Below are 22,407 nucleotides of genomic sequence, written 5' to 3' on the forward strand. Positions count from 1 at the left end.
CCTTAAAAATACTCTGAAAGAATAGATGAACAAAATAAAAGATAAATGGACTATCTTAAAATTTAATTTAAACAGTTAAACAGATTTATTCTAAATTTTTATTTGTTTTTCAAAGATCATCTTTTCGTTGTTTGTACTACAATTAGGCATTTTATATAACAGATATGCTGTATATGTGTAGCTAATCAGCAAATGTTTCATTCTGATAATAATGCAACATAGGAAAAGGATATGAAGGTAAATAAATACTACTTATCAATAAGTAAGTAAATAATATATATTTATTGTTATCGTTATTATAAAGGCACTTGTTATCGATATAAAAATTTATGTCATAAATTACTTCCAATGAGCAGATTTAAATACTGATATTAAACAACTAATTGTTTTCTGTACTGTATATGTATAATCTCAGATATAATGGACGCGTGTTATGCGCAACCTAAGCGGGGAGTTTCGATATAAAAATTCGGATGAAGGCACTTACGTAAGAGTTTTCGTGTCGCAATGCTCCCCGAAATGTAATCTAGACAATGTTTAGACTAAAAGCAAGATACAGTATGATAAACACTAGTAGTATCGTTATATATATATTGCAATTAAAATAATACATTAAACGCACTTGGTCTGACGCTTCTGGAAGACGGTCGATCGGATCGACGTCGTCAAGAAACGCGTCCGGTTCGAATAATGATATCGATCGGAAAAAACGTCGTGGAACACGGTAAACTCGAGTAAAATGAAAATAAAACCGGTTGAGTAAAATTAGAGAATGCGAAAATAGGGAGGAAAAAGCGAATAAAAGGAAAACTCAAAATGGGATAAAACTCAAAACGCGTATCTAATACGACATAAAACGCATTAAAAATATTTCGATTCTAATTTCAGATACTACCGATCGACAATTCTGACCGATATCCACTTTACATAAAATAAAAAAGTTTCACGTCTACCGTGTTCAACATGTGACGTCGTCCTGTCTTCCAGAGCTTCAGCCTAAAAATACGAATAGTGACACAAATATCAAGTCAACGTTTATATATATATATATATATATATATATATATATATATATATATATAACACGATCACTTTCTTTTACTATTTTAAAAGAGAAGAAAAAATAAACGAGTCAAAAATATTCGGCATTCGCACGGCAAAGTTGAAACAAAAGGACAACGCAGAAGCGTGCGAATAACGAAACGAAAGTTTCCTTTTTTCTCCGAGACTTTTCCCAATTACGGGAGAAGACGGGAGAGCGATAATACGAAAAGTTTCTATGATAAGATTGTCGATATCCTTAACATACAAAGAATTCAGAAATTTACGCAACTGTTTTCATTTTGCGACAAAACCGTATATGAATATTTATTCTTCTTATAAACAGATTGCAATATGAATATTAATACAAATACACATTGTATTTATCGTCCATGATTATATTAATTTTGATCGAGCGATTTCCAGCTACTCGTTTCATGATCTGTGTACATAGTTGCCAGAAAGTAACGAAAACAGTCGTCTAAATTTCTGCATTTTTCCGTATTTTCTAAGCTGCCACATGTAATAAACTGCATGTATAGATGCGTTATCTTCTTCACCGAAATCATTTTGATTTCCAGTGATAACTAGGTCGAGTTAATTTATGAGAAATATAAAAAAAAATCCAATATAGCGGCCTTTTCTCTCTCGTCATTCCAGTACTCTTTAACAGTACAAGGATAGGACGCGAAAGCACTCTTATATAGATAAAAGATATTTATATAAATCTGTAAATATCTGTATACATATATATATATATATATATATATATATATATATATATATATATATATATATATATTGTATATTGTATATATACTCTCTCTTCTCGATCTCGCAATCTTTATCATGTAACTGTATATAATAGTGTATAAAATGTAAGAGAAGTTTACAATCTAACAGGATTTCTCGAAAAATACCAATATAACTGCAATCCGTAACAAGTATATATATATATAGACTTTACATATAAAAAAAATATATATTCTATCTCTCTCCCATTTTGCATTTATTCTCGGCGGAAATTCATTCAGCCCCAAGGCTCTAAAAATGTGTTGCCTATTAATAAAATTATGTTCGCATAATGTTTCGATTGTAATGGACGGTTATTGTCGAAAAATAACGACCGGCGAGTCGTGTCATGTTAATTAATTATAAAGATAAGGCACTCTTACAAACACATGATCGCTTGTAAAAAATACACTACAAGATTACAAACGTTTCATCATGATCCGTAATGTATCCCGAAATTGGCGACGGAAATTCGTCTCCGATCTCCGTATTGAACATTATACAATACTATTGTATATGTCATATAATTCGAAATATTGATAAATGTCTATATGTCATTAAAAACTTCTCGATCTTTGTCCAGTAAACATTACTATTACTCTGTAATATTGATTCAAAATAAATGATGAGCTTCGAGATAGTAATATGAAGAGCTTTTCGTCAAACGTGATTATGATTTATGTTCTCCGATTATTAATCATATCTTTGTATAATATGAATTATAAATCAAAGAGCGATTATGTATATATAATAAAAACAATAATTGCAATACTTGTGATAATTGCAATAGAGAAAACTGCTAATTGTCACATATACTAAGAAAGAAAAACACAATATTAATTTTTTCGTAAAAATATAAAGAGTAACGTACAATAATTATCTATTACTTGACAATAATGTTTAACGCGACCAAACGTCATAAAATAAAAAAAATACAAGTTCTTAAGTGAAATTAAGTGGATTCTAGCATAAAAATGTAATACCATACGTATCGATTTTTACGATTGCGGATCTCTCTCGCGAATACGATCGCAATATCATTAGTATGTTCGTAAAATTTCGACGTATAACGATATTCAAAAAGGAGGACGTTATAAATGCAAACATTTGTAGATATATACCATGAAAGATCGTTAAGTTTAACGAATATGTAAATATAAAATAAAAATTTTTGTCGCATGAGACGGTATCTGTAACGCGTGTACATGCATTACAGAAAATCAGTAATTGTATCTTCTTATGCTTTGCAAAATTTTAAAATGGTTTAAATGCAAAAGCTAATAGAAAAGCTTCTGATTGAGTATAAAAATATCAAGTAAATTTCCTGAAAGTGCTTGATACTAAAACATCTTGAGATTTCGATATATCTCAATATCCATATTTTAACAACTTATTTTTCATATTTTCACGATAATTACATTTCCTTTTTTTGTAATATGAGTAATTAAAGACTGTAATTTTCATGATTTATGATTTGTTATATATAATCGGTCCTGAAAGCTCTTCTATTTATAATTCATATTATAAATTGTCACAAAACCAATCGCCATTTTTCTCTTTTTCTCTTTCTCTCTCTCTCTTTTGTTTTCTTCTTTTTCTCAGGCAGTGCATATATATAAAGAAGTATAAATTTATATACAAAACGCTTAAAACTCTCGCACGTACATACAGACACACTATCGCACCCTACATTCGAGCGAGAAAGAGAACGAGAAACCGGAAAAGAATGGGAATCCTTACATGTGTATACACACACACACACACACACACACACACATATTTATATATATATATATATATATATATATATATATATATATATATATATATGAACATGTATTATATAGTGAACATATGGATACGTACATACTATATATATATGCATATGTGTATATATCTATATGTATACATGCCTAGTTTGTTGAGCATCATGCGCAATTAAAGGCCACTGTATAGTTTGAAAATTGTTATTGCAGATGTGAGCGCTTGGTTTTCTTATATAAAAAAAAATTAATTTAAATTTATTATTTTTTTATATAGAATAAATCGTAACAATCTTTGTGTTACTGTAAAGATTCCCTGGAGAATTTCTCGTATCATTGATTGAAGGCATCGATATTGCACGGTGCTATTTACGGAGCTACTTATGTGTGAATTTGCGTAAATCTGCTGCACATGCGATCTCAATTCTACAGCCACGTCAGCACGTTATCTGCTTTGGTCGTGTTAGGATTTATGAGTGATTGTACGTCGTCCAAAATATCACTGCCGAATTCTTCGCTCAGCTGAAACAATAACGATCGCATAAAAAATGGCTATGTTGTACATATGTACCTTAAATTAAGACATTCTTTATTGCCAATTCAACTTCTTAACAAATATAGAAATTATATTTGTAATTATAAGAAAATTATTAATATATGTGTGCGAAAATTATATAATTATAATTATATAACTCACAGGTATAAAAACAGGATTTTTACAAAAATTTATTATGATAATAATGCAAATAATCATTTATCTAAAAATTATGATACACAATCATTATTAGCAGCTGCTACATTGATATAGAAGTCGCCACTCACAAAAAAGTATTTTTAAAAAATTGGAAAAAGACAAACCAATAACTCTGATAATGTATATATTAAACTACTATACACACATACACACACACACACACTTCAAACAATAATTATTTATTATTAATTAATAATTAATGTTCTACAAAAAGTATCTGCATATTTTCTTGTAATTTTAAAATACTATGACACCTACATGAAGAGACGGCAAAAGATCGTCGGTCGAATCGATGTTGTCGCTCAAAGTTGACAGATCCGGCGTCTCCATTGGCGCACCCCCATCTGAAAAAAATCGTCGAGTCTTAAGTATAACTAAACGCAATTTTATACCGTTGTAAATACGTACTTAGATATTTATGGCTTCGGTATAATCGTTTCGTAAGATCAATCAACGCACAGTGCCGTTCTGCAATCGGAACAATCGCGCAAAATAATTATTCAGAAATCGAGAATTGAAAACTCTTTGGCAACAAAACAAAACGAACAACATTCTTTTTAGCACAATCTCTGACAAATGCGGTGATGGATGCGATGATAGCGGAATACGTTGCGGGAAAAGTTTCACATTCTGAAACATTATTATGTGGAAGCCGCTCTTACCGCTTGTGCCATCCATGTTATCGTCGATATTGGCGAGAAAATCTTCCGGAGTGTGAGGTAGGGAATAAGCAGAGCCAAGTCCTAGGCCGCTGTCGGCACTCTCTTGACGTGCGTGTTGCTCGTTAATCCCCGATAGGAACGGATCCATGGCGGCGTCCGTGGTGCTCTGCCGCAGCATCAACTCTTGCTGTACAAGAACGAATAAGATACACGCGTGGCTTATCAAAAAAATTGTTGCAATGCGAGCCGTTGCGCGATATTACATTTCGAGCGATCTTCAAGTACTAACCTGACTGCGCATGATCTCCTGCTGCCGTTGCTTGAGGCGTTCACGTTCCATCTGCAGCGATTGAAGGCGAAGTTTCTGCTGGCAGACCTGCAGACTCTGGTTGCTTTGAATGACACCGGCGGGCTGTAACCAATTTTGTGGCAGCATTGCGCCAGATGTCGGAGTTCTCTGAAGATGGGTCGCTGAAGCAATAATGATATTTTATAAGAATACACGTAAAAGATTCTTCCAAAACTGAACATTTTTTACGAGCAATTGACAACACTTCGTATTGTAGAAACTCGAGGAAAGTTCGAGCAAAATAAATGAAACGAATTGTTTAAATTAATAATAAGCCAACTATTGTTCGAATCAATAATAAGAAAATGAACGTTTCTTCTTGATTCTTCGATGGATACTCGGATTCGAAATTTTATTCTACTCCGCGTTCACCCCGTACTTAAGAAAGACAGGACTTTGTTAAAACTTACGAATTCGCGGATCGAACCACGAGGTGGTGCGGGTCTGATGATTGATGAAGTAAATTTCGCCCTCGGCTGTGCGAGCTTGTTCCCATCCGTCTGGCAATGGACCGAGCGCGTTGGGGTTGGTTTTGCTGTTCTCGACTGCGGCGGCTACCGCTGCCACATTCGCGGCTGCGGCTGTTTTTCGCGGATCCTCCCATGTCGTGCTGCGTGTCAAGTGACTGAAAAAAAGATTCGGCCGTTTGTTAAACGCATTGGACACAACGAGGTAAATAATTGTAAATTGTCAGAAAAAGAGGAGAGAGAAAAAAATTAGCGTTAGGCAATTATCAATTGCGAAATTAAACAAAACTGTCTTCAATATGCGAAAAATAGTTTTCTTTTAAATATAAAAAAAATATTTTGTATTTAAAAATCTTATGTTTTGTAAAAGAGATTCTTCTCTTTATATAAACAAATACGGAATTTTCCATTAATTCCATTAATTATAAAAGAACAATTATTCGTCGAAATAATGAGAGAAAAACAGACAATTAAATTAAATTAGAATAAAGTTTAATTAAACAATGAAAAAGAAAAATTAAGCAACAGACTAATCTCCATCATTCACAGATATTTGAAATATCGATTCAGATAATTTTCTAATTTTTATATAAAATAATTCGCCATATTAAATATATGATTTAAAAAAGTATATCAAAAATTTCTACTTTTTTTTTTTTTTTTTTTCAATAGAAAGCTAATACATTTCAAATTTGCTAGCTTTGCTCAATATTACAGAAATATATCATATTACGTATCCGTGTTCGGTAAAATACTCCATATATCGCGTTTGCAATATATATGACAATTTAATATACAATATTAATTTTGTCGATATCGATCGATTTCCCTTTGTTTTGCAAAATTGTTTCGATCGTTTTAGAGTTATGACTATGGATAAATAAAATTGGCGCGCAAATAATCGGTCCAGATAAAAATATATTGATATAGCGTACTATGCCGATTATCAGAAACGTAAATAATGCGATTGTGTGCGCGAAATTTAATTTCGACTTATATTATATCGAACACTTTAATATTGGCTTCAGGTGCTCGATCTGTGGAAACTGAATACGCGACGCGGCTCGTACATACAGTTATCCACATATAGTAGGCGCGTGCTAAAAATACTTCCATTCAAAAGACCGATGCGAAGCAGCGAGGCGACGTGGGTTAGAGCGTAGGTTTTGACGCCCAAAATAAAGGCGATCTTTTAATCTTGCCATCTTTTATTAAACATGTGGAACCGATAGTTTCCATGAACGTCAGAAAAGTCTTGCATTCAAGTTCAAAATATGGAAATTTTTTCTTTAATACGTGACTTATCGCAGAATTCGGTAAATTTATACAAGTGATAGATAGTCTTGCTCAGGAATAACGAATAATTGTTTAAAAATTTTTCAATGATATATGTGTATGTGTGTGTATCACACTAGAATAAATATATGTATATAAAAGCTTATCCGTATCTCTTTCTCTCTCTCTCTCTCTCTCTCTCTCTCTCTCTCTCCCTCTCTTACACGTATACAGAAAAATGTTATATATAAATAAAAATTTTTGTTTAGGCAAAATAAATTATAACGTTGTTTAAAAATTAAAATTTGCAGGCTTAAAAGTAAGGTCACTATTTGTGTTTTATTTAAATAATCACCATACACTTAAGTCTGTAAATTTTAATTTTTAAACGACATTATAATTTACATATATTCGTCCGAGATTAAATTCTTATTTAAGTAGAATACTTTTCTGTGTATAGGTGTGTAAGAGAGAGAGAGAGAGAGAGAGAGAGAGACGCACACACAAGCTTTTATTCAAACATATTTTAGCATGTATATATATTTTAATTTTTGAGCGACATTATAATTTAGATATATAATGATATGCAATGATATAGTATATTATTTTTTATATTGGATACGTTTAAGGATTAGCTAAACGTGAACAACATAAAGTACGATATTTCTCCTCTTCGTCGCAATGGTGGATTCACGCTACAGTTCGGAGGAGGGCAAAAGAACGAAAGGAAATCTGTTTTGCACAGCACGCGCGCGTGACGTCATTACGCGATTATATTTCTGCACCCACACATCAAATTATACGACGGTACCTGCGTGACGAACGCGTACCTGCCTTGCAATAGGCACGCGTTTGTAAATACCACGCCAATCCGACTGCGCTCGGCAGGCTCGATTTGTTAATTGTAATCTCGAGACTATTCAAACGATACAGCTTGTCTCGTTACTTTATGAGAAAAAGAATTCCGTATATGTATATAAAAATTAAAATTAATTTTTTCCCCTCGTGAAAATATCGAGGCTCTTCAAATTTTTATGTTTTAATCGATTATAGCGCTCATAGACTTTTCACGCATTTATTTCTCAATATTTTTTTTATAAAACTTTTAGAGAAAAATATACAAAAATTTTGCAATTTTCAAGAAAAAGAAAGTACTGCATTTAGTGTGCAGAACTCGATATATATATACTCCTTTCTTTCTTGTTGCGTCTTTTTAATGCAAAATGATTTCATCAGCAATATATCCTGTGAATCTACTTGTCCACAATTATGTACGTACGCTGTTCATTATAGATAGATTTATATATATATATATCTTTTATCATAGCCTTGGGAATCGTGAAACAACCTGTGGCGAGTAGCGAAACACCCTGTACAACTACGGCGCGATTATGTTTTTCACCCTAAACGCGCCTGATGTGAGAGCCTGCAGTTTTCGCGCTCCCGGTTGGCTACGGTCCAGCAAGAGAAACGGCGCCGCGTTACGTCGCCCCCCGCGGCTGCTGTGGGCCCCGGAGAGCACCGGGCGGCCGAGATAAAGAGAGAGAGAGAGAGAGAGAGAGAGAGAGAGAGAGAGAGAGAGAGGGGGAGAGGGCGAGGGTGATGACGGGGGGAAGCAGGCAGGGACGTTGAGCGACCAAGAGAACGCACGTCGGAGAATTATAAGAGGGTCCCGTGTGTGGCGCGTGTGCGCGCGCGCGCGCGCGCAGACTCTACGGTGTATTTTTACTCCGGACATCACGGCGCCGGACAACTCGTAAATAGACACTCTCGTATCGACTCTCTTCTCCGCTGCACTCTGCTCTCCTTCGTCGGTTCCCGAAGACCTCCCTCGAGCCCCCGGCTCTTCGCACTTTAAGGGCGCGCCTCGTCCTCGCCGTCTCTCGCGAGAAGTGTTTATCGCTCTTCTAGACTTTATTGTTTAGATCTAAAAATTGAAGGATACGATCGCGACTATGATCTTTTGCTACGTATAATCGATGTCAGATTGACAAGCTTCATTTAACGGATGATCCCCTACGGGGATTTAGCGCCATTAGATCATCTAGAATTCCAGCGGATCTTAAAACACATGCGAATCTTTAGGACGAAGAATCGAAAATCTAAGAGTCCGAATAATACACTAGTCTGGAAAGTTTGATAGACGAGTTTTGCTATTATAGCAATCATTTTCGAAAAGATTAAGATTTCAACATCTCGGCGCTCAATCAATGATTATTTTTGCGACTCTTTTAATTTTACCGTTGTCGGACGTTTTGTATTTAAGCTCTCGCAACCTCGAAGGAAAATGAATTAAATACAAGAGAGAGCACAAATTGATAGAAAACTATACCGGCGGAGTTAAAAGAAAAGAAACGATGCCTCGCGAAAACAGATTGTTTATATCGACCGCAAATTATATTGACGCTAATTAATATCGGACAAATTAATCCCTGTGATAACATTGATTAATGGAGCGTTTGTTTTGACAGCGACATAAGATAAGTCTTATAAGACACGCTTGTCGAAATAGGCATATCACACCGATTTGTACACATGTCTAATTTATGTACATGTATGTAAAATCGTTAAGAAGATTTCGGTATTTTATTTTTTTCCCTATTAAAGACATAAACGCACGATTGACGTAAACAAATTGTCTATAAGATTATGAAAATTTTTGTCTCGCACTTCGTTTAATACGGGGAAACAACGATTTAACAGCGATTTAAAATGGTACTCGAAATAATTATAAGAGGAAATTGAAACACGTTTGCATTATAATCGAAACTGGCCTTTGGCCACTCCGAAACTCCAAAGCGACGAAGTTTGATTTTGTGATGATTTCGCAATTTGCATATTTCACATATATAATGATCATACATTTATCATCTAATGACTCGCAAAATCACATACGATGTTCCTCCTGAAATGTCAATTCGAAAACGATTTTCTACAGCATTAATCGAGGTAACAGAATGTTGGGGGCAATTTTGCCAGAATGTGCGTATGTGCCGTGCGTTTCTCTTTATCTACGAACTGTCAGATCAATTTCGAGCTGATCTTTTGGATAAAATTATGAAAATAAATTAGAAAAGGCATAATAGAAATAGCATAATACACACGTACACAAATCTTATGCACTTAAATACATATTTTAACCCCAAATTACGAGCCGGTGAAATACATTTCGTAGGATACGTTGCCAAGATTATGGTATTAACGCGAAATAACTTATCCGATGCGATTAAGATGTCACATATGGTATTTATGATGCAACCTCGGGAAGCACTAACGGTACACGAAGTTTAAAGTTAAAAGCATTTCTCGGCATCATCGAGCAGAGATTTCTAGATAGAAGAGACTCCAACTAACTACTTCCCGTTTATCTGTTTGTGAAATTACTGATGTCGCGGCCTTATTTTCGCGAAAATGAGAAACGCGTGTTGGAATCTAACGCTTTTATAGTTAATAGAATCATCGTAAGAGGATGATAATAAATTACATACAGAAAGAATTAAATATCTGCTTTGATTTTACGATATATCCGCTACATCCATATAAATATATTTCAACTTTTTAATGATCAATATTTTTTTTTTTTTTTTACCATAATATTATGAATAATTTCGGTGAATAAAACGTAATGTTGCGTGTAAAATTTTCTTCGGTATACAAACATTACGGTCCCTTTCCCCGTCATACATCCTTTTAATTCGAATCTCACAGATTAATAATATATTCCAAATAAAATTACATAGAACCCAGATACAGTATTATCGGATAGAGTATTCTCGTTCCCTTACACCGAACAAATTTTACAATATGAGTCGCGCGTCGCACTGCCTTGAACTTTCGATATACGTTCGCCCCGCGCTCCCGGCGATCTATCCTCGTGTCTGGCATTCGCATTTGTCGTCTAAGCTCTCTCACGTACAGGTGTGTCGGGGTCTTTAGCCTCGGTGCAGCGCGACGACGAGGTAACCAGCGTCGCGTCTTTGCCAACGATGGAGCGTTACGATGCCACCAACGGTAAATTTCATTCCAAAACTATCGTGTCATTCGGATATTTTCTCGTCAAGGAGAGACGTGTCCATTAAAACAAAACAAAAAAAAAAAAAAAAAAAAAAAAACCATGAATGAGTCTTGCAAAAATTATATTTCTCGCATCCTATTTCGATCGCTACATACACCGCTGTTAATATCACACCGTACATTTCTATATGCAACACTCGATTATTCGAGCAAAAGCTCGAAAATGCAGATAAAGTGACGAAATATTATTCACGCTAATCGATCCGACCTTGAAATGCAACAGGATACGACGTTGCGTACAACTTTCACTCTCCGACTTTGATTTAGAAATATCCGGCAATCGATCTGTCCTCGAAACTGATTTATAAACATAGAGATATATGTCGTTTATTTCGGAAGATTTTACATATCGATAGAGATTAAATGTGATATTGCTTAAAAATATAATATCCTTCATTTATCTTTTATTTAAATGACACATCAGCTGATTCTTTATGCGTGATCTGTTCCCGTTGAATATGATGAGTTTTTTTTTTTATATATATATTTGCACGTTTGTTATTTTTCGAGCTCTCCTGGACAACCGACAGCCGAGACAAGAAGTATCGCGTATTCTACGCCGATAAGACGTGACTCGACCGTAAGTGCTACGTGAATCGACGCAAACGTTGGAAACCTTGAAGGAATGCTTGCGTCTCTTGTCTGGCGAAAGACGAGCAGCCCGATAAGAACGCGCTCAAGTGCTAACCGAAAGCCATTGTCTCACCTGTGTCCAATGAAACGTTCCGAGCTCGATCTTCATTTACTTATGATTTTTAAATATATCACATAATCACTACAAAGAAGACGTATCTTTCTTTTTTATTTCTTTTTATTTTATGCTATAAAGTAGAATTAAAGGTTTGAAAGTCCGTAGCCTTAAAATTAAACTTATTTCACTCGAATATCGTCCATAATTATAAAAAATTTTAATAAATAAAAGTTTTATTCTTTTGCACGTGCTGTTCTTATCGCAAACTTAGAGGTTGAAACTGATTCGTGTAAGAAATATATTCATACCAATAGAAATTATAACTGTGACATAGAAACAAAGTTAGTTAGATGTTAGATAATTAAGATTAGAAATAATTATGGTTAATGAATTCTATAAAGTCATATTAAGCCAATTATGGTTAGTGAATTCTATAAAAGTCATTATCGATGATTATAGATTTTAAATGAGAGATTATTCTATTTAGAAAAAGTATTATTCATACAAAAAGTATATGTATACAGCTGTATTATTATTTCTTTTTCGTTGTAAGAGTTTGTATGTATATGTGGATGTTTTCAAATTTGATTTATTCGATATCGAATAAATTTTCATTGGCTTAATTTATATGTATTTTCCTTCCTTTAGCGCTATATCGTCTCATATTTTAGAATTTCAAAATGTATGTTTTCGAAACATGCAACATGTGTAACGAATACGATAAAATAGTATGTACTATGCGATTTTCGCCCGATGTATTTATCGGGCACTTATATGAATTTGGTATTAAGATCAGCAGAAAAAATCGTTAGGAATGTAATTACAAACGATTCTGGAAAATAATACAAGCGAATTTGTAATATCTTTGAATTGATAAAAAAATCGCGTTTTTTTTCTGTACCTATATTATATATTGTAACTTTTAAACGGTGCAACTACAAACAAAAGAAAAATCATTATAAACAACTATAAATTATTCTGAATCAAGGATACATCAGTATTTTTTTTATCTTGACGTCCGATAACGAACAACTTGTCAAAATGCCATATTTTTTCTGGCTCCGATTACAAAGTTATTGTTAGTAGAAATAAAAAATATTATTTTCTGTATTAAAAATTTAATTTATTAAAAGTAGAGTGCTAGGTTTATACAAATGTTTGTCACGACAGCATCTGGGAATGCAGGAATGAGAAATGTATTGGAATACGTAAAAGCTAGTCTAAACTGGAATTATTTGTCCGGACAGGGCGTGTGATAGAAAAGAATCATGTTTTCTTCGCGTGTTTGGAACTAAAATAAAATAAAGCATCGAGTTTTTACAAAACAGAACGGGTCAACCAGTTCTTTCACGTTAAAATACTCGATAATAATCGATAACACGTGATCGGATATCTTTTCTTTTTCATAACTTTACGAACGGAATGGACAGAGGATTAAAAATATGCAGAGTGCGTGGTATTTTCTCAAATAAGGATACAGAATGGGTGCGATATTAATACGCGAGATACAGAAATGTGATCCAAAATCATTCTCAGACTAGTAAACGGCTTATTCGCGACTGAAATCACGTTTCAATTACGCAAATTAGATTCTAATAAGTCTCAACGCTGGATAGGATCCAAAAGCCTCGGAACGGTTAACGGTAATTGGACAAACGCGTGTTTAAAAAGAAGAAGAAGGAAGAATGATTGAATAAGTGACTGAATGAGCGAGTAACTCTTCTCGGAAGACTTTTCAGAACGGAAAAAGATCATATTATAATGTTACATTCAGAAGTAAATATAAGACTAGAAGACTTCTCTTTCGACGAAGTAATATCTCGCGATAAATATACAGGGTGTCCCCAATTTAAATGGCAAAACTTCAAGAGCCTGTAGAGGATCGAAAAACTAAGACAAGAAGTCCTTTAGAGGTTTGCTCCATTTTAGAGAAAATCGCAAAAATTCAAACTCTCATTGTCAATTGCTCTCTTGAGTTGATTGGCACCGAATAAACTCTCTGCTTCAAGGTTCCTTACATATGTAAACACTTGATGTTATCCTGTACGGTGCCAATCAATTTAAGAGAGCAATTAAGAGATCGAATCATAGATGCAGTGCACCAAATATCACTAGAACAATGTCTAGCTGCAATTAATGAGGTCAGTGCTAGATGTAATGCTTGCATTGCTGCAAGAGGGCAACATTTTGAACAATATCTGCATTAAATAGATGATAATATAAATAAAATGTAAATAAATAAGTAGAAAAACGAAAACTTGTTTTGTTTCTTTTTTTTTTGTGATCATCTCCAAAATGGAGCAAAAACGAGCAAACCTCTAAAGGACTTTCTGTCTTAGCTTTTCGGTCTCCTACAGGCTTCTGAAGTTTTGCCATTTAAATTGGGGACACCGTGTATATATATAAACTATATAACCTCATGAAAGAATACATTCATATACGATACATTATTATATGTTGCAGTGTATCTTTTATAGGAAAAAAAAACAAACTTTGCGGGGGAATAAAAGTGACATCATATTTTTTAAATAAGATGTCCTTTCCTAAAAAGTTTGAATTACTAAAAATATAGTTAGATTTTTTTTAGAATACGATATCAAGAAGATAAAAATAGATGTATTTGTTGCAACAATATGAATATACGCATACGGTTCTTCAGTTCAATTTTTATAGCCTAGAGTGGAGCTATCATTTTTTTCACAGAACAATTTCATTATCGCCGTACTCAATATTGTTGAGAAATGTTTGACACCCAAAGTAAAACGTAGCAGTGCCATAAAAGTAAAAAGCGTACAAACATCATAAATACCATACAGTAACGGAGAGGTTTTGTCATTAAAAAATATGATTTTACACAGAACTTATTTCAAATGATTACAAAGTTTGCGTTCATTTTCTGTTGAAATATTAACACAGTATTAGTGTCAACATTTAACATATCCATATTATATTAAATTAACACAAAAATTTGCGTAGACCGTTTGGAACATATGTGTCAAATTTAAGCCAAATTCTTCAATAGTATAGGTCCCTCGGAATACATGACATCGAAATAGTATCCGTTGTTATTACAAATAACAAATATCGTCATCATTGCACCGTTGGAAGGAAAGAAAAGGGACGGTCTTCTCCCGCGATGATCATTACCGCGTAATTCAGCGAGCGTGCAACTCGCTTCGCTGCACTTTGCAGCGCACTTTACCAACAAGCTCACGCTCGCTGCGCCTCGTATTACGCCTATCGAAAAAAAAAACGAGCTCTGCACTCTGCTTCCGCAAAATTCGCCGACGTTCTGTAGAAAATGGAGCGTGTTTGAAAACTGAACTTTGATGGAAAAAAAAAAGAACACGAGATATACGCGATCTTTCTACGGCAGGTCTCTCACGTTTTTCGCAAGATCAAAGATCAATTTCAGTATCCCTTGGCTGTGGAAAAAACGCGTGATGCGTAAAAAAAAAAAAAAAAAAAACGCTTGCTATGTCGAAATACAATGTCGAAAATATACAGCGTATATATCGGCGCGTTTTAAAGAAATACGGATGCGTCAATTTTCAAAAGCCGATGACGAGAACTTATTCGTGACACATCGCCGAAATCGAGGGATCCGTTCGTGCGGTTCGGAGCAAAAAGATTTTAATTCGGCTTCTGATAAGAGCGAAAATAGATAAAATATCGATAGCGGGATAAACACTTAATTATCGGCCAAAGAGAGGTGGTACTTCCTTTCCTTTGTACATCTTTGTGTTCGGGAATAAACGCGAGACGGAGTAAGAACAACGCTTTCGATTCGCGCATAAATTTATGTAGCGCAAGAAAATTTGATGGCGTAATGTGCGGTAGAAAATTCCGACGCGATGCACATCGAAGAGCCTTTCCATTCCCTCCATGCAAATAATTGGTTTCTAATGATCCTTTATTAAAATAATTTTCTAAGATACTTTCGCGCCACAATAAATGACAATAAACTAATCGTTTTTTCATTATCGTGTTCTTTTCTTCAAAAATCGTTAAAAGTGATTAAAAAAAGATATATTTTATACCATTAATGAACACATTTAGATACGACGAGTTTCATCGCAAAAGTGCTTTATTTTATCTGTTCGAATCACATATTTCTCATTGACCTTCCACGCGATAAAATATCACGAAGTAAATTTCGATCGTAGAAATCACGAAGCGCGTGATTAAACCGTAATTAACCCATTATCTCCTAAATTGCCTCGGATTTCAAGGATATTTTGCCTATTGTTAATGGGTTTTACGATGTTCAGGTATCTGAGATAAGCATTTTGTCCATCTTATTGTTAGCTGTACTAATTACTACTTGACGTTGTCCATCGAAATCACGAAGTTTCGAAATATTCAATCCTATACCTAACGTAATCAATTGTATTACAATCCCAATAATTTTAAAAGACTATCACACAGAATTTATACAAATATATTAAGCAAGTAGCATTCGATGAGAAAAGCACAGACGAAAGTGGAAAGAGAGAAGGATAAAATTATATTAAATGATTTTGCAAGAAGATCCAAGATGCATACGCGTTTTATATTGAATTACTGCGCTACAGTTCTGTATTTTCCTTTTTTCTTCTTTTTTTTCTTCATTCAAAGATGATACAGAATTCGCTCGAACATGTGGAAACGTAAAATGTATTTTTCGAAAATAAATCCACTGCGTGACCGTTTCCATGATTTTTAAGCAGGTAGGAGGATTTGCGCGTGAAATAGAAATGATTGTTCAGGTAAATAAAATGCCGAATGAAAAGATTAGATGAAGAAAGGCGTCTTTCTTCGAGGGCATCTCAAGGACATCTTTGCATGAGAATGCAGGAGGCAAAAAAAAAAAAAAAATTGTAGATAGAAAAAGTAGAAAAGTACTTCGAGAAAAATTTGGTTAAAAATAGTTCGAAAATAATTCGAAGAATCGAAACTAATAAAATATAATGAAGGTGCTTTTTCCAAATATAGTTATAAATTATTTCCGTTCCCATTAACGAGACCCACCAAGACGAGCCTATACAAAATATAGAATATTTCACGAATTTAACATTAACGACACATGTTCTAATGATAAAGTTAAAAGAAATCTTTTTTCTTGAAAAAGAAAAACATACGACGCGTAGCATTTTTTTTTCACATATCCGATTAATTCTCTTTAAACTTGAACGAATAAAAGAAGTAACTTTACAACTAATTTTATAATGATATCAAACATAGTAGAAGCTGAAAAATTTTTTTGAATATGACAATAATTGTGCAAGTTTTATTCCTCTATTTAATACAGTTCTTTTGACATACATCTTTAAAAAATAGAATATAATTTTTTATAATATTTAAAAGAAATATTATCTCTTTCGACAAATGTCGTTTATGCAAATCAAGAATTTAACATTATATTTTACTATTCGAACTCTGTATTTAGATAATAAAAAACAGAGATACGATGGTGAATTTTATGTAACGACGCTTATGAAAAAAAGAAAATTTTTAAGAAATATTGAAGAAAATTAGTCTAATTGTCAGCCACATTGGCAGGTTCATTGAAGTTCAAAGAATGGAAGCGAGCGACGACGGAGTTTCTCACGACACAGGTGACACGTGATGATCCCGGCAGTTACGGTGGCGCAGGTGGAGCAGGTTGGTAAGATGCATGGTGGGAGGCCGACGCATCTTCTTCAGAAGGATCGGAAAGATGTGAAAGAACATATTCCAGGAACGAATCTAAGGGTCTCTTCGTCAGGGCCCGTGTAACAGCGCCTCGAAACCGCGATTGTCATTACTTATAACTGTGATAATTGTGTTATGAGAGATACCGCGAGTATATAGACCGTTTCATAACTTACAATTTCATTTTCCAATTTTACGAGCTTAATTTTTCTTTTTTCAAAAAAATATATCGATAATTATCGAGATATAAATAAAATATTTGCTAAAGAGACCTGTATTTATGAATTAATAGCAAATATACATAATAAAAGTTAATTTTAGATAAAGTAACATTTAAAAGAGTTCAAATTTTTGAAATCTTTTAGTTAATAAAAAAGATTTTTGAAAGTTGAATATTTGCGATGAGTAATGATTTTCATCGATATTTTCTCTAAACTAAAATCATCATCAAAGTTGTTCAAAAAGAGAGACAGAGATTATAAATTATACATCTTTCCAGAAATTGTTTTTCCTATATACAAATCTGATTCTAAAGAAACTTTCGTCTGTTCGACATAAAACATAAAAATATATGTATCAAATTTTTTCTTTAAATATCTTAAAAATTTCTGTATCAATAATGATGCCTTCTATATGTATCCGAATATGTTAATTAGTACATTCGCATCAACTGTGTTCACTGTTGAGCATCATGACGCGCGTATTCAGTTTCGAAGGCAAGAGATGTTAACAGCAACGAAGAGAAGCTTAACGGATGAACCGAGAGATGAACGCATCTTTCTTCCCTCGCCGCCCATGATGAGAAGTGATGAGGGACACGGAGGGGCAACGAGCAAGGAGGAATAGAGAGAAGGCGAGTAAGTAAAGTCTCCGCGATAAAGACGGTATCGGCCTTGAGGTATGCGGGACTTTTATGCGGTGAAAATTATCGACGGCGATGAGTCGCAGAACTACCGTTCTTTAATGAACCATAGCGACGCGTATAGCGTGAAACGTCCGCTGAATTTTAGAAAAACAGAATTATTCTACTGTGCTCTGATCGTACAAAGAAACATTTTGTATTTCACGTCTTTTAAGATTATTTCGTTCAAATAGATTGATCCGATAAGAGATTCGATTAGACGATTACACTCTAAAGACTCTTAGATCTCGCTTTTATAGCTTTAAAATTTAGATTTTTTTTTAAATATAATGTAGATTTATACATATATAAAAATAAGCTTTTTACGTATCGATAAAATTACAGCCTCAATCGAATATTGATATTTTTGTGCGTATAACAAAAAAAAAATCTTATTCTCCATTTCGTATAACGAAAAAGTTTATGTCTGTTTATGAAAATCAGTCCTGCAGTTAAAGAAAGGATATTATGTACAACTACAGCTTTTTCAGGATATTCTTAAAAGTCTTCCTGCAGGCATATAGTATTATGACATTAGAAATGAGAAATCGTGTGAATTTTTTTCTTGCAAAATACATCGAAATAAATTAGTTTTTTTTTTTTTGTATAATTCGGTCAATAGCATAGATCAATAAAATATGTCAAAAACTTCCTTTTTTATTATTCCGCGTTAGGAAATGTACATATAACTCAATTTGTATGTATTCTACATTTATAGCTAAATAGACTTTATATAAAATAGATTTATAATTTTAATCAAGATTTATACCGATATCTTTTAATCTATGTATTTAAAAAAAAATATATATATATATATTTCATCAATTTATATTCTCAAATACGAATGATAACATATAACACAATTAATTTATTTCAATGTAATATAATGCAAGAAAAAAATACACACGATTTCTCGCTTTTAATATCATAATATGACATTATCATTTATGTATAATACAATTTCAATAAGCGAATAGAAATCTGAAAATGAAATCATATATATGTCATCGGTTAAAAGAAGAAACAAAATAAAAGAAAAGGATATACATTTAAAAGTACTGATTTTCATAAAATACGTGATTTCAATATAAAATTACCCCCTTTCGGGGGTGAGAGAGAGAGAGAGAAAAAAAAAGAATACGATCTGAAATCGTAGGCGCATCTTCCTCTGCCGAATCGCGTGAAACGCGAAAGAAAAACAGCACGGAGTTACTCACTTGAGGAAGTAGATCTGGCCCTCGGAGGTGCGTGCTTGCTCCCATCCGTGCGGCAGTGGGCCCAGGTCGTCGACCGTGCTGATGACGTCGTAGCTGCGCTGCTTCTGATGATGATGGTGACGCGCGTGCGGCTGCGGCGCGTGTTGAGACGCTTGTTGCGCCGAGGCGTACGTCTGTTGCAGGGAGGCCGGGCTGCTGTGAGCGCGGGGATGGGCGACGGTGAGACCGGCCGCTGCGGCGGCCGCGGCTACAGCGGCGGCGGCTGCGACCGCACCTGCGGCGCTATTTGCACCTCCGCCGCCTGCACTTGTGGCGGTACCGCCGCCGGCACTTGTACCGGTACCGCCGGCGCTTCCGCTTCCGTTGGCACTTACGTTAGGCGCGCCGCCGGCGCTCGGTGTCGCGGTCACGGCGGTACCGAACGCGGAATCCGCGGAGTTCTCGCGCGAGTGCGAGATCGAGGGACTCTTGCTGCCGGTGGACGGCGGATTGAAGAAGGAATCCGGCAGATTGCGCATGCGCAGCGGCACCTGTAGCGGCCGTTTGGAGTCGGGTTTGAGGACGGTGTCGAATAGCGCCTGTAGATCGGACTCGGAATTCTGGTCGACCCTGACGACGAGATTACTCTTGGACAACTGGTCCACGTCTTGGTTGAGCGCCATTTTGGATCAAATCACACGTTCGCACGCGCGCGTTCTCTTCGTCTCTGCTTATAGTGACCTGCGTCCTTGTCTCTCCTCCCTCGTCGCTCTTTTCGCGTCTATCCGTTCTCCGCTTCTAACGCTCCGACTTCGCTACTCCCGATCGCGGTTGCCTCTTTGACGGCGCGTACCTATATTGCGTATCCGTGTACGTAGCGACGTAGCAGACCTCTCTCTCGTTCTTGTTTTCTCTCACCTTCCCTTTCTCTCCTACGATCGTCTCATTCCCACGGGACGACGCCGATGGCTCGTTCTCGCTTCCACCTGTACGCCTCGCCGCGGCGGAATAAAACAATCGGGATAAGCGCCGTCGACGCCGTCACCGCTGCTGGATACCAGCAGCGTTCCCCGCGATACCAATGGGGATAATCCCTCGCCGCCCTCCTCCCCGCTGGCTACCTCTTCTCTCGCCGCTCAATCGCGCTTCCCGATCTCCGTGTGTTACGGGTGGCCTACACCGATTGAGACTGCGGGACTTGTTCTCCTCGTCGTCTCTCCCACCTCTCTCCGATGTATCGGCTCGCCCTACCTGCGTAGACTCGTGACGAGCGCGAGAGCACAGGAAACACGACCTGAGAAAAAAGAGAAAGAGAGATGGAGAGGAGGGGAAGAGTGCTCTCTCGAGTGCTCCAAAGATTCCGTCTCGCATTCACCAGCGACACCCGCTAGCACTTGGATGATAACGCGTGTCGGTGATATATTCGTCAAGACAAGGATGTCCGGGAAGCCTCCCCGAAACGCCGTAGGGCGTACATTCGAGAGAAAGATAGAAGGAAGTCACTCACGTCGCCTCCGTTTCCTCGAATACGTCACTACGGCGATAACAAGGACGATGACGACATCAGCGACGAAGACGATGACGGCACGATAAGTTGACGAAATGATACGGTGGAGCCCGCGGCATCGCGCGGATACAATTACGATCGCGATTGTTCCTGGCTCCGCGTGACAACCGGATGGCGAGAGTCGGACATTAAAACATTTTGAGGCGAGGAAGTCGCCCTCGCATCAAGATGCGGCACGGCGATGGATTGCGATGCGACGCGACGAGGAAGAAAGGAGAGGAGTCACACTATCCTCTTCTCGAGTCGTGGCACCGACTCCTCAATCTCGCCGTCCAGTCTTCTTAAACGATGACTGACGAAGACTGTTGCTTCGGCTCCGCCGGACACCGTCGCGCCGTCGCGTTACGTTGACTCTACTGAGCGAGACGAAAATCTGGCAACCTGCGACGCGTTAATGATGCACAGCTCTGGCAACTACGCTCCAAGCAGCGAATCACCAATCGGGAAAAAGCTCTCGATGATGCGCGGTGTCGGATCTCGCCGCCCCAAAGCGCCGAGCCAAGCCGTCGTGTGTCAGCCTGTTGCTTCAACCTATCTATCTACTGGCTCCGAAGTAGGCGTCGTTCGCGATACCAGCTGGGGGGTGGGAGACGGGGTAAAGAAAAGGCGCACGAAAAAATGGCTAGGCGCGTACTCAACGCGCGTCGATGCTTCTCGAAGTAGGTTTTCCTTAGGAGCGTTTTAACTTATTTATGAACCCTAGCCTTCCTCCTGAATCACAATTGTGCGCGTGCTGAAAAATTTGAAACAAATTCAATATTATACAAAAGAATATCGTTATACAATAATAATGTAGTAATTACTATATTAGTATTTTATTACTAATATTATTATTTAGATATTAAATATTACTATTTATAATATATACAATATAATAGATATAATATCTACGCAATTTATGAATTTTCCTTTTACTAACAAGATGCTTTTCGCTTTAGCAAGAAAAAAAATTTGAAACACACGAAGACGATTCCGATGATTCGATTCCGGATATACAGAAATCGGCGATAACTTAACTCGAGATTGACATATAATCACGAACGATATGATACATAAATATCTGAGATTTTATAATAGATTATTTACGATAAGTTTGCACGCAAAGAAGAACTTTCGAAACAATTCAAATATACCTACTATATACATCTATAGAAGAACACTTATCGTGATTATACTGCGAAGTACGAATAAACGATACTCAA

General features: G+C 36.0%; 1 protein-coding gene across 2 annotated transcripts; it reads right to left on the reverse strand.

The window, feature by feature from the left end:
- Nucleotides 1–259: 259 nt before the first annotated feature.
- Yki (Transcriptional coactivator yki) lies at nt 260–21,937 on the reverse strand. 2 transcript variants are annotated; one of them, XM_070315498.1, is made up of 8 exons: nt 21,146–21,936; nt 19,660–20,932; nt 5,772–5,986; nt 5,302–5,483; nt 5,013–5,199; nt 4,759–4,818; nt 4,609–4,694; nt 260–4,118 (listed from the first exon to the last, which is right to left on the reverse strand). In XM_070315498.1, exons 2-8 carry the CDS (start codon nt 20,319–20,321, stop codon nt 4,023–4,025), a joined length of 1,488 nt encoding a protein of 495 aa, XP_070171599.1. In that variant the 5' UTR covers nt 20,322–20,932; nt 21,146–21,936; the 3' UTR covers nt 260–4,022. The 2 variants fall into 2 exon arrangements, with proteins under 2 accessions (XP_070171599.1, XP_070171600.1); XM_070315499.1 differs by lacking the exon at nt 4,759–4,818 and having other exon boundaries at nt 19,660–21,937.
- Between the last annotated feature and the right edge of the window lie 470 nt (nt 21,938–22,407).

This window comes from Polyergus mexicanus, unplaced genomic scaffold (assembly GCF_030449975.1).
Source record: "Polyergus mexicanus isolate NDT 795.1 unplaced genomic scaffold, iyPolMexi1.0 SCAF_2, whole genome shotgun sequence".
NCBI lineage: Eukaryota > Metazoa > Arthropoda > Insecta > Hymenoptera > Formicidae > Polyergus > Polyergus mexicanus.

What these genes read in the sequence shown, in the direction of transcription:
- Yki (XM_070315498.1), bottom strand. Translation starts at nt 20,321, where the DNA reads ATGGCGCTCAACCAAGACGTGGACCAGTTGTCCAAGAGTAATCTCGTC. An exon ending in CCGAAGCCATAAATATCTAA is followed by an intron (nt 4,695 to 4,758) that starts GTACGTATTTAC and finishes GATTTTTTTCAG; the next exon opens with ATGGGGGTGCGCCAATGGAG. An exon ending in ATCTTTTGCCGTCTCTTCAT is followed by an intron (nt 4,119 to 4,608) that starts GTAGGTGTCATA and finishes TTATTGTTTCAG; the next exon opens with CTGAGCGAAGAATTCGGCAG.